The 17,144-nt window shown below is 40.5% G+C and overlaps 1 protein-coding gene across 11 annotated transcripts in view; it reads right to left on the bottom strand.

The window, feature by feature from the left end:
- DPF3 (double PHD fingers 3) overlaps positions 1-17,144 on the bottom strand; it is a 156,401-nt gene that overhangs the window by 36,475 nt on the left and 102,782 nt on the right. For 6 of the 11 annotated variants that reach the window (XM_058420868.1, XM_040066260.2, XM_058420869.1 and 3 more), the window contains 2 exons: positions 14,254-14,332; positions 4,749-4,886 (listed from right to left, as the gene is read on the bottom strand). In XM_058420868.1, the coding sequence (XP_058276851.1) occupies positions 4,749-4,886; positions 14,254-14,332 (217 nt within the window). Of the gene's footprint in view, positions 1-4,748; positions 4,887-13,907; positions 13,950-14,253; positions 14,333-17,144 lie in introns of all 11 variants that reach the window. The other 5 variants (XR_009207916.1, XM_058420866.1, XM_040066257.2 and 2 more) reach the window with 1 other exon arrangement.

Here is a 17,144-nt window from a genome sequence, read left to right as displayed (position 1 = left end):
AAAAGAAAAATATATAAATACGTAAATGATACAGTTCTAAATCAAGAGCTGATGTGCTTTTGAAGCACATGTTTTTAAAAAACCAGTTAGTCGAATTGGAATATTTTACCATATACTACTGAGAAGCACTCGGTGCTTCTCTTCAGGACAGTTGCATATCAACAGCAACATTTTAGTCCCAGTCCAGGCAGTATAGAAAAGAAACACCAAATTAACAAAACAAGCACCCCATGACTCCAATCAAAACAAACAAAAAAAAAAGTGGCTTGCAAATTAGCTCTCCTTCTACAAAGGAGACGAGTTTGAGATTTTCCACTATGCCATGACTCTAAACAACTGATCTATTTTTTAATTCAGCATCGCAAAATACACACACAGAAGTCTCAGTAATTTACAGATGCAAACAGGATTTAAGGGAAATCTTTACATAGTTTGAACTCTCCAATCACTACTGCTTCTTTTAGCATTTTGTGTGTTTTTCATTATGAAAACAAACTCTGAAAAGAGAAAAATCCCAAACAGATTAAATGACTAAGAAGTCAACTCAATGTAATGTGCATATTTTCACTGAAAAGCACCTGATGCAGGGTATCTTGTTGCAAGGTGGGCATTGATGCATCCTTGCATTCAGAAGTAGCTCCCACCATGGCCCCAGCAAGGATCAGCATTGAGGCAGGGAAAAAGTAGGCCTGATGTAGCTTTTCAAATTGATGCTGCTTGTGGAGAGGAACAAACAGCTCATCTCCAACTGAGGGGCTGACTCTCGTCATTTATTCATGGCCAGCCCCCTGCCTGGATGGAAATAAAAATGTTTCAAAGATGACTGTGTGGGGGAGCTGGAGGACAGCTTGGAGGCACACTGAGGTTAGCACATTAATTTTTTATCTCTGGAGACCGGGTATCCAATTATGCTTAGAGTACACAAACAACTTTGGCTGGTCTCTCCAGTAGAGATTTATCCACATAATAAAGTCTCTGATGGAACTGGGCACAACAGGCTGATGCCATGAAATAATGATCACAGGTGGTTTTGCAGGGCAGATGCCTAAGCTAGCAGAGGGACAGGAGGGCACAGGAATGCATCCTCCTTAACTACATGTATTGCTCAACGGATAAACCTGCACTTGGCGCAATGTACTTCATTTAGAATTGGCATTGGCTAAAGTGCTTGTGGGCATAAGATCCTGTTCAGTTGCTGTTCCTGCATAGCTGCCTGCAATCAACATTTCACACAGCAAAATGCCACTGAAAACTCTTCTCCTTTAAAGGAGAGGAAAACTCTCTCCTTTAAAGGAGAGGAAGCTTTTCCCCATGTAGACACACTGTCCTATTCTCCCAGGAATTAAGAAAGAGCATTTTGTACTAGTACACTCATTCACAGAAACATTTCAATAGATAGAAGTCTAATGTAATTCCTATATCAGAAGTGTCTCAAAATTTGTGAGCACCAGCTGCCCCCAGAGCTGGCCTGTACCCATGGAGAGAGATGGAATAGAACAGCAGGTGTTTTGTGGCAGGCTTGGATGCACCCTGAGCTCACAAATCTCACGGTCTCGGTGCCAACATGTAGAGGAAAAGCCAGCAGAGAAAAAGTCTTAAAATGGTGTGGGATCATCTATTTTTCCAGTGGAGTTGAGGAAAGGGGAAGTTGACTTTTTAAAAGGTTTTCTATAATTTCCTTTTCACAGTTCAATACTCAGGTGAAAAATCAGAGAGTAGGTCAGAAATAATTGTATGCTTAGGCAGAGGCAAGACTAGACACTGAAGAAGGGCTATTTATTTGTGTCAAAGGGGTAGATAAAGCTTATGAAGCAAGCCATTAAAGCTCAAACAGAGCACAGACTAGGGTGTTGACTGTTGAACTATCTTTCATGTGCAACAGGTAATCTTTATGTGAGAAAGAAGGACAGAAGAAGAGAGATGTAAAGAGATGTAAATAGACTAACCTTCTACACAGCCAAGGACAGTGAGATGTGCCAAGGAGATGAGACATGGGACTTGGGCCAGTCCCAGTTCTTTGATGGACACCTATTCCATGGTTCTCAATTTTATGTAGGTTCCTGCTATCTACATCTCTTTTCCAGTCTCTGAATAATTTTCTGACCTACTCAAATTGGTCTGTGCATGAAATAGAGGGCACTGAATATGCAGAAAGACAAGAGGCTTTCAGCTCTTGGTCTGGCACCCGTTAGGGCATCAGTAGTCGAATCCTGCAAAAGCCCTGCTCCGTCCTGCATCACCAGGGCTGCTGTTACTACAGGTTCTGCAAGGTCTGGAAGCTGTAGAGGAGACGTGGGTACAAAGGAAGGAAGTTCATGCTGCAGCTGCCTGTCTGAACTTTACTGACCTGGTGCTCACCTCCCACAGCACAACGAACTCCAAATGGCTGGTTTGATTTGCGTTGCCTTTTCTAAATCAGGCTGCATATATTTCTGACACACTGCTCAGCAAATAACCAGATCCTACTCTACACTATATCTCTGGCCCTCCTGCTCAGTGGGTTACGGATTAGCTGTTTCGATTAATATCCTCCCCTCCCTCCCACCTACCCCACCCCCCCAAGCCCATGCAGAGAGGACTCTTGAAGCTCAAGACCTACAATGCTGCAGAGCTGTCAAATCTGATTCATAACACATGCCTAGCAGTTCTTAGGGGAGAGGAAGGATCTGATGCTCTGGGTCCCCACCATCCCCCTGTACAAAGGGACCATTTAATGACTGCACATTAGCAATGTGGACAATTAGCATTCACATAGAAGATAAATGGCAGCATAAATTAAATATTGCCAAGTGGAAGAGCAAAGATGCAAGATCAGAGCTCAAGGCTGTAAACAAACAAACAGGCAAAAAAGGAACAAACAGCCACTGTGACAGCTCAGCCATTTGGGACAGTTACCCTCCAGCATCTGCGACTTTCCCCAAGGCTGATCTGCACATTTGCATGGCTGTTGCTTATACCTCACTGGTTCCTGCCTGGTTATTCTTTCCACACAGGAATGTGGGTATCAGAGAGGTTTACCCCAATGGTTCTAAATTTCTGCCTGCTTGTGGATCTGTGCATCAACAGCTTCCCTTTGCCACTTGCTCTGGGGGAACACAAGCCCAAGTAGCTCTCTTTCCCACAGTGTAGAACGCACCGTTTTTATCATGGGCCAAAGTCAGCTGCTCCTAACCTTACCATAGCTTTTCTAGCTCTCCTTGCTAATTTCTATCATTTCCTAAGCACCAGAGACACAAGGACTGAGACCCCTTTGCACTTATGTCAAGCTGAATTCAGGGCACAGGACACTACCCTTCTTTTTTGGGGTATCTATTGCAAGATCTTAGCAATATTAATTCAATACAGATTTGCAATATTCCTCTCAGGTATGCAACTATTACTGATGACTGCAGGCACAGGAAAAAACCAACCAACCAATCAACAAAAAACCCCAAAGCTGATGAAAATGCTAAATAAACAAAAGCTACTGGCTGAACACTGGCATTTCCCTGCCTGCCCAAGCAGTCACTCTTAGTGCATTGACAGCTCAAGTTTATCAACAGCTGGAGGAGTCAAAATTACTTTTGCTGTGAATCTACAAAGCATGTGAATAACTAAAAGGTAGAGCATAAAAGTGACAGAAACATAGAGCTTGCCAAATGGGATCACACTAAACAGTCCTTCAAGCTCAGACAGTGGCTAGCAGCAGATGCTGTGGAGGAAGGAAACCCCCTCCCACACCTCCCTGGGGACAATTACCAATTATACTGCTTAGAAAGAAAATGTTTTCATACTTCCATATTTCTTGAAGTTCTTAAGGTGTTAGAAAGGGTTTTCCTGCATATTTTTTCCCATAAGCATTTTATTGCTTTATTACTTTGAACTAAAATAACAGAGATCACATGCTGATCCAGAAGAATTTTTGAAAGCAAATAAAGCTATCTACACAAATCCCAAGGTCACAGCAAACATCACATAGTATTGCACTCTGGAAAACTGAGAAACAGGGGATTAGAGACTTGCAAAAATCAGTAACAGAACACAGTCTCCTTGACTTCCTGTTCTGTGCCTAAGGAGCACAAAAGGGACAGTCAAACAGGGCAATGGACCTTATGCTCACACTGAGCATCTGATTTGTCACACAACAATTCTTAGATTTCTTTCAACGCTGTACCAGTGTGGGAAATTGAGACACATTGTCCCTTCATGTTCCAGCTCTCCTCCTTGCAGATGAGTACTGATGTGTTTTCATAGCTTTTCTCAAACTGTAACTAAGAAGCAACTTTTCGCAAAGGTGAAGGTAAGCTGTTTGTGCAGCAGGTGAAGGTACAAGGGAGAAAGTTGCTGTTATTTTCATACTGAAAAACTGAGACATTGACAAATATCTTTTATTTAAAGGCAAAACAAAGGCAGCCCCCTGAAACTACTGGATGTATATTTCTTTGATATCCTTACTAGGAGCCACTGGAAGGCTGCTTGATGATGGGCAGGTTGGGCATCCCTTCTTTTCCCCCCTCTCCTTGCCACCTCTTCCCCACAGGAGCAGTAATGGAAAAGTGACTTGCTGCAGAGATAATGCTGGGTTTGAAATGAATTTCTGACTAGCTGAGCCAGCACCCATGTGAGCTGTGGCTGATTAGCTCCAAGCATCCAGGTCCCAATCACTCACAACTGAGCCAGGCAATAACACCAGCCTCCCCAAGGCAAAGACAGGGTGGAGGCAACATCCCTGAAAAGGATCTCAGAGGCAAAGGGAAAATCCTACTCACGTTTGTGGTTTTCATTTCGGTGGACAGGGGAAGAGCGGGTCTCCTGCTCGCGGGCTTCGTCACCCTCTTCGCTGGCGAGGTGGGTGTGAGCATAGTGGTAGCTCAGCCCAGGCCTGTTCTTGTAACGCTTGCCACAGACTGGATGGAAAGGAGATATGAAAGAGGGGAAGAGAGAATGGAAACATCAGTGTGATCTATAACCACAGCAGCATCCTCTCAAATAATGCTCCCTTTTCCCCTGAGAACGGCACCACGCACTCCATGTGCCTGCCCAAAACCCTTCCAGCCGGCACTGGTGAAAGGTGACAGAGTGCAGCCTGTAGCTGCAGGTCCCCAAACAAGCTTTCTTCAAACCATGCTGCCAGCAGTCCTTCCCACAGGCCTAGGCAAATGCACATTCAGTCCCTGCAGATCACATAGCCCTAATCCTCTCTGCTAAGATTACTAACAAGACTGCACATAAAATTAAATGAAATGCCAGTTCCAGTGGTGATGCTGCACAAAGCACAGCAATGGGAACAAGACTGAGAAGAAAGGACATTATTTTCTTCGTTACTGATCTCTGAAAAAAAGAAACAGCTGGGATTTTTAAAAAATACTTTCTCTAAATGTTAATAGATAGCTTTATTCACAGATTCCCAGCTAAGACGAGAAGATGGAAATCATCCACAGTTTCTTGCTAAAAAACATGGCAGTGATCCTTATTTGCCCAGGTAAACTTCATATTCAACATCCCAATAAACAATAAAATGTGTGACAGAGAATCCTGCTTTTGAACTTCCATTTATTTTAGCATTAAGTCAACAGATATTAAGGACAGAATCAAACAAATCAGGGTGATGAAAGGTCTACACTTTCACAGGGAGCTTACAGCAAGGGCAAGCAACATCATAAGATTCATTACATATGAATTGATTTTCTATAAAGTTTTTAATTCATGTTATCATCTCAAAAATTTATCACTTTTCATCTTCAAAGCATTCTCTGAATGTTCATTTTCTTTTATACAGCAATTTTGTCTACCAAATACAAATATTGCCATTTTAAAATATTAGAAAAAAACTACAAAAAGTTTAGTGCTTTTCTTGCAAGTTTTTACTTCCAGAGACGTTTTCAGTCACTTTATTACCTTAATTAACCTCAAGGGTTCCACAGAGGAATAAATGTCATGTCCAGCAGTCTGTCCTGCATAGCTTGCTTAGAAGGAAATGGTGCCAGATGAGAGAACAGAATCCTGTTTATAGGACCCCCTGAAAGGATCTCCAAGGGGTAAGTGACCATCCACTCCTAAAAACTTAAGTCGGCCCCAATATGTATCCTGCAACATATATAGATATTTACTTCCCATTCTCCTGACATCTGAGTCTGGGAATGTCAAAGAGTCCACAAATAAATTAAACCCTCCCACTTGTTTAAAAAAAAAAAAAAAAAAAAAAAAATAAAAAAATCCTCATTCCTTTTATTCATTTACATATAAATAAAGCTCAAAATTTTATACCTTTCTGCTACTTCTCAGAAAACACCAACTGATGTTCCACCTTTTGGAACAGATTATAGAAAACTGTAAATAAAAGCCTATTACAATAATATATTTCATTCTTAATCTCTTCTAACTGATTTACAAACTCCCTCAAGGAAAATGCTTTTCTTTATTAGAACCATGTCAAACAAGCTCATGATATGTATGAGTGATCTGGAATATTATATACTTTTATCCCAGCTTTCTTCATTGTGCAAAGTGATGATCACAGAGTCATCATAACAAGACAGAAGTTTCTTTGAAGCACAATATGTCCTGTCCTCAGTCACAGATTTTTTAAGTCATTGAATGGCCTTGATTTAGAAATGAGACCTCCTGCAGGAGGGAAGATAGAATATTGAGAGAAATAAAATACTCATATAGATATGTAATCCATTCTTTGAAGCATCTGCCTTCATTTTTCCTATGTAAACCTAACTCCATTGCAAGACATTTTGAAGAACTAGATTGTTGTTAGATGCATGCTGTCCACAAAACACCAGTTCAGTTTCCCTTCTTCTAGTACCATCCTTGTTTTCTTCCAGTGCATTCTGGAGGGGGAAACTACTCCTTCTCTGTGGTCCTGCAGGGCAAAGGACAAGCAGTGGAACAGATGCTGAACAAGAGTCAAAACAACAAGATATCTGCAGTTCTGTATGACTTTCCCCATGTTTTGATTAGTGGAAAAGCGTAACACTTAAGTAATCATCAACCCAGAGAGAGCTCATTGCCTAAATTCTTTCAGAATGGTAACCTCCTCTAATTACATAAATGTTGCAGCATTTCTTAGAATGGAGAAAGAGATTTACATTTCCAGCAGATTGACCATCTGCTAGATGAGCTGGATCAGCTCATCAAGTATCCTACTCTATCCCACTTATTTTGATGTGTTTGAAGAAGAATGTTAAAAAAATAATTCTATTGCTATGAATTACCAATGCTTCTCAAAGACTCAGATTATTTCCAGAACACTATCAGGTGATCAATGCACAAAAGGAAACTTGCACTCCCTGCAGCTAGTCCCAAAACTGTGGTGTTTACTCCATTCCTTACAGGATCCTGCAGGGATTTTAGCTAGCGGGTTAGAGATGACAAAGGAAATCAGATGGGTTCGCAGACTCATCTTTCTTCAGCAAAAAAGTACCAGCTCACCAGGTAAAAGCAAGTATGGATATAAGCTGAGGCAGTAGTAATTCTGCAGCTGAGTCCTTTCCATTGTAAGGACTTCCAGGTGGCCTTCAAGGGTGACAGCAGTCTCAGACGTGCCTTGTGAGAATTTGATTTGGAGGACTTTAAAACCAGAACTGAAGCGAATGAGTTTGGTTTAACATTGTCCTAGCAGATCCTTTGTAAGACCAAAGATTTGCAGTTCCAGCAGCCTTTGTTCTTGGTGTCTAGATTTTTCCATTTTTCAAATTCATTTTGTGTCATGAAAAGAATCCGAAGCAATGCCATGAATTGAAACTGCAGAGATTTCATGTTCCTCAAACAAATTAGACTTTTGCAGGGGGGAAAGGGTCATGATATTTGTCAGGCAAAATAACCATTGGCTTCAGTGAGACATGGCTGGAATGAAAGCTAAGGCAGAACTTCATGGTTTCTCCAACAGATTGAATCTTCCTGAATTTACTCTAATCTCTTATTTTCCAGGTAAGAGCACATTTTATTAATCTACCATATCACTCTGCTAAGAAGTAGTTTCTATAAAAGGGTGATCGTTAATAAACACTTAGCTCTTATATAACTCTTCCCACTGCAGACTGGCTTTTCAAACATTAATTAATCTTCCTTCACATTCCTGAGTGGGAAATACTATTCTCATTTCAGTTCTGAAAAAAGAGAACTGCAGAGGGGCTGAGTTTCCCACACAGTGTTTTTTCATTACCAGCACTGGAATCCATGAGTTCCAGCATCCACACCAGTGCTTATACCACATCTTTCTCATTTTTAGAGCTGACAAAAGCATAGTGAGAACTGGTTCTCCCAGTATGAAATGCATGCTGTTTATTAGTTTTTAACACCATGCAGCTCACACAACAGCAAGTGAGAGTGTGATTTTCATAAACTTTGTCCAGTGGCCTTCATTTCAGCAGCTTTGACTTTTTTATCTTCAATTTTCCTTGCTGGATAGGCTCATCATCCTTGCATGTGATAGATTTCCTCCTGAATCTCAACACTGGGAAGTTGACTTGATCTTTAATTAGGCAGCCAAGCTCAATTAGAACAGTTTGTAGAATGTAACCCACTCCAATTCCTCCTGCATTCAAAAGATACATATTTTTTGCTATGACCTGATGTGAATGCTGCCTTAGGAAGAAGCAGGGTAAGTAAACAGTAATACAACAGTACAGACCAAGTGTCACAAATGGGAAAGAGGGAGATATTTTTTAATGAGGCTACCAGACAGTCTCCTATGATGAACCTTATTTTCCTTCAGATTTGAAGACTGATATGAAGATGTTACACGACTGCATTACAGAGGGAAAACAATATAATTGCAAGCATTGAGTGTTTCATAAAAGAGCTCTCTTCCAAGTTCTGGGCTATAGCACCCTGCAATTCTTTGGACAAGCAAATTCTCACTCTGTTTATATTTCTCAATGAGTAAAATTAATATAAAATACTTCCCCTGTTAAAAAGGGGATTTGAAACCTATGACTTAAAAGACTTCCTCATCAAATATGTGTTGCTGTCATTTTGAAATAGTTACACATTTGGTCCTTGGCAGCCTGTGAGCTGTGTTCCAGCCAGCTCTCCACATACATTTTGCACAATCTGTCACCAGCTTGAGACAGAAGGAAACAATCCATGTTTTTAGTGGAAACAGGAAACTGGAGGAATACATGCTGCGTGGGGTTTTTTTGGTCACTGAATTTATCCCCCTCATTGCCTTTGCTTTTCTCTGTTGCCTCCTGCTCTTTATTCTCAGCTGTGCCATGTCAAATACTAAATCTTGAGTTAACTTCTGGCAGACAGTCATTCCTCAAGGTTATCCTCCTGTCCTACCATTCACTCCACTCAAAAAAACCCCAAACTTGTCCTTGTTTTGCACTGGTTTTGTAATATATTCTCCCTGTTACAGTTGTGTACAGACTCCGGCACATCCAGAAATCTCAAACATTAACAGTGCATTTTGACCTCCACTGATATAAAGACATTACCTTTGTCCCTCTTTGATCAGTACCGTCACACTATACACCTGTAGCATGAGAGCAGCTATCTAGTAACCCATTCCACAGGGAATTTTCTGCAGGTAGAATAGGGAGGTAAATAGTCCTTGTTTCAGTGCCCCCAGAGGACAAGTCCCAGAATCCACCTGCTGTATTAGGATCACAGTAACTTTGAACCCCAGTGCGAAACATGCACAGCTCAACAGTACAGCTGTGCACATTTCAATAAATGGGTTGCTAGCCAGATCAAAGGATTAAACAACTATCCTAGACGAGTAGAAAATGTTCAACTACCAGAGTCAACCCTGTTTCCCTCTTACCATGTGTTCTATTATTCCACATCTGTTATTCAGTATTTTTTTAAAAAAAATTTAAATGTCCCTGCCTAGTTAATCTTGTCTTTTCTACCAATAATATAGTCAACGGATGCCAAGATTAGCAGCTATGGTTGGGAGAGTTGTTTGTTGAGTTCATCTGAACTTCTAGATCTTACTGCTTATCTACTTAGGGATTCACTAGAAAGGATAATACCAGAAGATGATTACTAAATAACCTGTTAGGTCGGCCATCCCTCTGCCTCTCATGGATACATAACCCGGCGAGTTGCATAAATCCAGTTTCTAAAATAATTGTAAATACATGTAAACCTATCAATCAATCATCTTCAGAAATGCTTCTATCCTCAGAACAGCACATTAAAGTTTGTTCTGGCCACAGCTACTTTAAAAATGCCCTTTGGAGTTTTTCCAAATGAAAGAAACAAGCTTAGTAAAAGAGCTGAAGAAAACACAGCTGAAAGAAGTCCCAGTACGTGTCTACAGGCCTAGAAGACATTGTTATCCTTTGAGAACAGTTCAAGGACTGCTAGTCTTGGACTTGAGCAGAGAAAATGTAGGTTAAATAACTAGAGAAACCGCAAAATTAAGTTCTTGATGAAAGAATCAGCTTCTACAAAATACTACAAGATCAGTGTCTCTGGGTACATGCAATGTTGCATTAGTCACTGATCCATCAGAGATCCTAGGAAGGTTTGAGTCAATGCTCATTTTGCACAAGGAATGGATCTGAATGTACATTCAGTCTCAGAGGGACTACAAAAAAAAGGATATGGTACAAATACAAGTTGCTATGCTAAAATAGGAGTTTACATAGGAATAGAACTAAAAGGAGACAAGGACATATTGGTAAAAGGGTTTTAGAGGTGGGCAAGGGAAATCATCCATAGATAGAGAAACAGAAAACGAAGGTGAAATTATGTACATAGTCACACGTGTCTATGGGAACTCGAGAAGAATGAAAGCATAAAAGTGAGGAAGGGCAGTGGGGAAGTTAATAACTTGCAGAGATTCAGCACAGACTAACTTCTCTGGCTAAAGGAAGCAGACATTTAGAGTCATGGAACTCAAGTGTTACAACTGATTGCAACTTTTAAACCAGAATACAAGTTTCTAGATAAAACTTCAGAGAAGGTTGTTCTTTTTAAAAAGTAGTAAGTAATATATAATAAACACTATCAAAGTAGTAGAAGGATTTTTAAGAATACTGCTCAGTAGAAATAATGGTTCCTCAGTTGAATATTTGACAGTGACGTAACATCAGTTCTTATTAAACACGTAGGTATGCATTCTTTCGTTCACTCTGTCCCTCCTTTAAAAATCACACTTCCACTTGCTTGGCATCAGAGGCTTTGCTTTGCTTCTCAAGCCTTACTTTCCACTCTTCTGTGAGACACCTGCTGCCTCTTCTGGCCAGGTGCTCAAGCTGCATTGGGGACTGCTCTCATACAGCTGCTGAACCATTTGGCTACGTTACCATTTGCAGTCTGTACCCATCTCCCACCAGGCTTCCCTGCCACTGTTGTTATCAAAGCTGTCCCAAGGGAGCTCAAGGCACAGCACTCTTCAGTGCAACTGGTTGAAAATTTGACCACCAGGTTTTCTGCTTGGTGATGTGATGAAACAATGCATTTCGTGATTATCCTAGCAATGTTATTGATGCTTTGGTCAAACATTTTTCTCTGAACTTCTACTACAGTATATGCTCAATAAAACCAGATGAAGTATTTCAGAATATTTCATTCCACAAAACAGGCATCCAACCACCTCTTCCTAAAAACAAAGAAGGACAAAATATTTTGAGCTTTGAAAGCCTTTACCACATAGAAGTTGCATGTTTCCAGTCAGTTTTAATATTGGGACCAAGTTTAATACTGATCTACATCTGAATGCCTCTTACCGAAAAAGGCAGGTCTTTTCAGAGATAACATGGCTATTTTCCAACACAAGGGGCAGTGCCAGCTGGGCATCACTCTTGCATCATCTTACTGACACACAGCCTAATTTTTTTGCCTATTTTTTTATAACTGATGAAATCTGTTGATATATTCTTGTTTCCCATAAATATGAATGTGTAAATATGATAAAAGAGCGAAGTAGTTTTTGACTACAAATCATTCTTTTTGCCCATGCAGTTTTATAAGAAAATTAATTTGGTTTAGCTGTGTTTATGTTATGTTCTCTGCGGTCATTTTCAAAACTCAAATGTCAGAAAACTTGCAGAAAAAGAAACCTGGAAGCAAATTAAATAAACCACAGAAAAAGCAAACTGTTGGCCCATTAAGCTAACTATTTATATCAATAATATGATTGAGACAATAATGCTTTCCCAAGCAGGAAATACATACGCTGTGTTTCACCTGCATGTTTCCATGTAAAACAAACCTATCTGCCCAAAACATCTGCACAAGGAGTATTTCAAACTAATTTCTAACCTACCACAATTGGATTTTTATCTATAAAAATATTCATCAAATAGTTTCAAAGAAAAAAATTAATCCAAGAAATCCACCCAAGCAGGATAACAAGCCAATTACTCATAATTAATTGTATCTCATGTTTGTATAGAAATTTAACAAGGGCAGGATATACTTTAGGATGATGACATACAACTGGTACAGTTCTTCCCTTCTGCTCTAAACTCAAGTAAAAGAGTTCTGCTATCATATAACCCTTTTATCAGCTACCTACAGTGGAAAAGGAGATGACACTGTGCCATGTCTGGGGTCCAAAACTCCTTATGACTCACCTGTAACTGAGAGTTTCCTAAAAGTGAAAGGTGTCAGCCAAATGAAATAGGAAAGTTTATATTTCTGAAATCAAAGATGAAATTTATGCTCCAAAATGTAAGCCAAGGCAAAATTCCATCAATACAACAGTGTATGAGAGTCTTGACTTCAGGCCAGATTTCTGCTGCCTGCTTTAATATCTTCAATGTTTAATCTACTCTGTGCAAGTCACTACTATGCATGTTGTGAGCTCTTGGTAAGTCCAAAAGTAATGCAAGATCAGACAATAAAGAGTCATTATGTTCAAAGTGACTACCACTGACAAGTGTCTTTGGATTTCAAAGGATGTTCCAGAAAAGAGATAAAGAATGATACGCATATACCAGCAAAGGAAACCTGTGGATTTCAGCAAGATACATCTTGGGCTCTCATAGAAGTCTTAGAAAACACATTTTAGTTCTTCCCATGCACTAGGACTGCTAGTTAACCACAGCATAAGTCTTCTGACTTTTCATAACTTAAAGGGCTCTTCCTCCTTGACCATGTTTTATCATGTGTCATGTCCCATTCATATGCATTTTTTTCCATTTCTGGTCTCTCCATACAAGAATATGATTTCATCAGATGGAATATAGTTCTTATTCACCATGCTTACTCCTCATTACCTCACGTTTTTAAAAATCAGCAGAAAATACCCCCATAGATTGACACAGCAAGGGTTATTCTTTTAAGGTCAGTAATGTTCCAAGATGGGCAAATAATAGAAAAAGGGGTTCTAGTTGTCCTCAAAACCACCTGTTTTGGATCACAGAATGAAGATCTGTTATTCTCCTACTTCTATTAACTTTTTTTAGGTTATTGTCTTACAGGCTAAAAAGCACCTGGTAGCACAAATTACAATTGGATGTACACTCTAGAGTAAGCCTTAAGATGGGATGCCTCAAAAATATGTGGGTGAGATAAGTGCCCTTCACAGAAGTGACATAGTGAAGCAAAAGAGAATATCAAAAGAAGAAGGAAGGCATCAAGTACTAGACTGTAAAAAAACCCAAACCATTTTGTAACAAATATTGGACTCCTCACTTATACTAGGACTCTGGTACTCTCCTTCAGTATTGATGCTGGGCTCTAGTATAATTTTTCTGTTCAGACAATGCCTTGCTTCACCTGCAGTCCAACTGCAAGATGCCAAACAGCAGGGCTGTATTCAAAGGATATTCATATGTATCAAAACAAAGCATTTGAGATGTTATTTGTTTCTTAGAAGGGCTCAGCTTTTGATGATGCCACAAGACTACTTTCTGGTGAGGGACAAGACCTTCAGAATCTAGCACAGTGAGATTTTAAAAGGACTGAAGGAAAGAGTATCACCAAATATATCAAGAGACACAACAAGGGTGAAGTACCTTTGTCGGAGATTTTTGAGTTATGCTTTTGTTTGTAACTATCTGAAACAGAGAAAGAAATAGAGGGTGAAACTTACATGGGGGAAAAGAAGACAAAAGGCAGAGAAGCCAGAGAAAGAGAAAGAAAATAGAAGAGATGATTTATTAAAGGGCAAAGGAAAGTGGAGTCTTGCCGAGAACTTAATTTTATTTCCTTCATGCAAAAACACCAAGAGCATCAGCAGCAGGTGGCAAACATGCAAGTCAGAGAGCAGCAGAATATTTTGCTGTAATATATGAAGCCCTGAGTGCACTGAGCTGGTAGGACCAGGCTGGAAGCAGAATAAGCTGTCTGGTTGCTACTTACTGTCACAAACATAGGGTTTGTCATGATCATCCTGGGAGGCAGCATCATTCCGTCTCCTGCCACCTCCAGATCCCCGAGCCTGCAAGGACAAGAGGAATGTTAGCATTATTCCATCACCCCTCAGCTCTCCTTGTGCCCCGCACCCTCCTATGAAAGATGTGCAGTATAAACTAAACAAATCCTCAGCTTCCGTACAGGTTTCTCAGAGTGGTCTTGACCCTTCATCTCCTAAGATGTGCACTATATTAATGGACCTTGTAATGCAATGGAGATCCTCTCCACAGATAGCTCAAACTGTTCATCCATAGCAGTAGGTCACTGCCAGCACGTATTCAGTGGAGTATTGTCACACATTCATTTCTGAAGATGTTCAAATACCTTGCTGAACTGAATATGAATGAATGAATAGATGAACAGGTGTTGAAGGATATATACAAACATTAAATCAGCCAGAAAACAGGCCCCAAATAAAAGAGAGGTCAGATTATTTCCTTCAGTATTTTCAAAGGGGCATTGTTTGAATTATGCTTTGTTTTCTAGCTGAAAAGCAATGTTTTGAAATGGCCTTCTGGGACAAAGATACCATGGCTGATTATAAAATGGAGCTTTGGTCAGTTAGCGGAAAAGATTAGATAATGTGGCTACCTGCAATAACAGAAATTACCCAGAAAGGTCTCTCTGCAGTTCTGTGCTCCTAAAAAGGACCGAACTGGCAGCTATAGAAACTGAAAAACTTTGTTTCTACACAGCACAGACTGCTCTGTCTTGAACTCCAGGGGTGAGAGTGGAATTCAGCATCAAAACTACTTGATCCTGACCCTTCTCAGCTAAGATGCCAACAGGGGAACAGCTCATATCTGTCCAGTGCTGGAGTTGTGATGTGGAACTGGGAACTGAGCCAAGGCCTTAAATTCTTCCATGTTCACTAATATACAGTCTGTAAATGACAATAATTTTAGACTTGATCTTTGTTTGAGGAAGTGATCACAGGTGGATGGCTAAATAGTCCTTTATTAATTCTGCTAGCTACTCTATTCCTGGAAAAAAATTACAAAATTGCTTCTGCTGCTCCTCTTATTAAACTGTTCATACTTCTCAGTCTAGATAAGGCCACCTGATTCAAATCCTGCAAGCCTTTGCATGTGAAAATAAGAAAGGGACAGAGCTTTGTTAGGAAAAGCTGAAGAAGGTGTAGAAATCCTGAGAATATTCGCACGCAGCCATAAAGGGGCTGTAGAAACTCCATCCCTCTACTATGAGCTTGGAACAGAACTAGCACTATTAGAATTGTATTCCATTGGATATCTGAAGAGAAGTAATAAGGAACAGTTTTACACTGGCCTGACAAAATCTGTCAAAACAGGGATTTATAAAAGCTTCACATGTTATTTCCCCGGGATTGCTTAAGTCTAACTCTTAACACAGTCCCAAAGGAAAGACATGGATTTGCAGCAATCTGGATGGGGTAAATACTATTATGTATGACAAGGATAACTCTGCCTTCTGCAAATACCTCTGTGCAGTCCAGAACACATGTGCAGAGCAAGATTTGTAAGGGTGAACTGAAAAGCAGTTTCACCCTAGAAATGGCCTCAGCAACAATTGTTTGGTGGAAGCTTCTTTACTGACCATATCGCATAAAATCATCTTACTAGTCTACACTATTTTCTTCCTGACTGCCAGCTCTTTAAACCCCCTCTGGGCAATGAAATCAATCCCAGGCTAGTTCTTTTCTTCCCTCACTACTGCTACATGTGCTGCAAGCTGAATTTCAGTCCATGGCAGCTCCTCCACAACCCTCAACTCATCAGGGAGTCTTCACATAGGCAAGTGATTGGCCCTTATAAATATTTCTGCTGGTACCCGGATTGGGATCTAATATCCCTATCTTACCAGCTGCATTGGCTTTTCAGGGCAATGAAACAGATGTAATGTCTTATATTTGTCACTAGTCAGTGGCTCTTACTCTATTCACACACTGGGAACATACCTGTTGAGTAAGAAGGTACTATTTTTACATAGGTACATTTCAGAATATGATGCTAATTTAAGGTTTGTTGCTCAGAATTTTGCTAGTCTTACAGCCAGTTGTTTCCTTTCAAACTGTTCTCTACAGAAGTGCAGGGGCACAGCATTCATGGTATGACCACATGTCAGATACACTTTTTCATGCAACGAACACAGAGGGAGAAATTTTTCAAGTCAATTACTTTCAATGGGACTTGGGTTCCTAAATGTGCTTGGCGCCTTTGAAAATGTTCCATGGGTTGTACAGCTGATGAGCAGACAATCTACACAGTTGCAGCTGCATACATCTCATATCTCCTAGCAAACTACCCAGCCCAGCTCCTACCACGTTGCCACTGTCCAGCAAAGACACTAAAAAATCTCCTTCTGTAAATCTACCTCTTCAGCCTTCAGTGTCCTTCCTATGCCCCTGTGATTTCAGGGCTGGCCCTGAGAGGAGAGGAAGCCAAGCAACTGCCCCAGAGGCACTAAACTGAATGCCCCACGCTTGCTGTCTGTGCTCCAGGCTGTTGAATTCAGTCATCCACAGCTGCCTTTATTCTCCTGACAGGATGCAGCAAAGACTGCAAGACTTGACGTGTGAGGCCTGGACCCATGGCCCAGCAGCCTTGAAGCAGCCCTGAAGCAGTCAGAGAGAGTAGCCAAAAGGACAGATGGTGAGTCCAGGATTAAAAATAAAATCATGCTGTAGGGAAAGGAAGGGGCATGTGCAATTTGGAAAGTCCAGAGCAGTAATGCTGTTGCATTAATCCTGCATTTATGCTGTTAGTTCTTCTCACTCCTCTGAATCCCCAAAGGTCACACTCCACAGGATCTTATTTCCTATGCATGTCCTTCCCCCCTTCTGCCCTCTGGAAATATCT

Source organism: Hirundo rustica, chromosome 6, assembly GCF_015227805.2.
Source record: "Hirundo rustica isolate bHirRus1 chromosome 6, bHirRus1.pri.v3, whole genome shotgun sequence".
NCBI lineage: Eukaryota > Metazoa > Chordata > Aves > Passeriformes > Hirundinidae > Hirundo > Hirundo rustica.
This window is presented reverse-complemented; position numbering and strand designations above follow the sequence as displayed.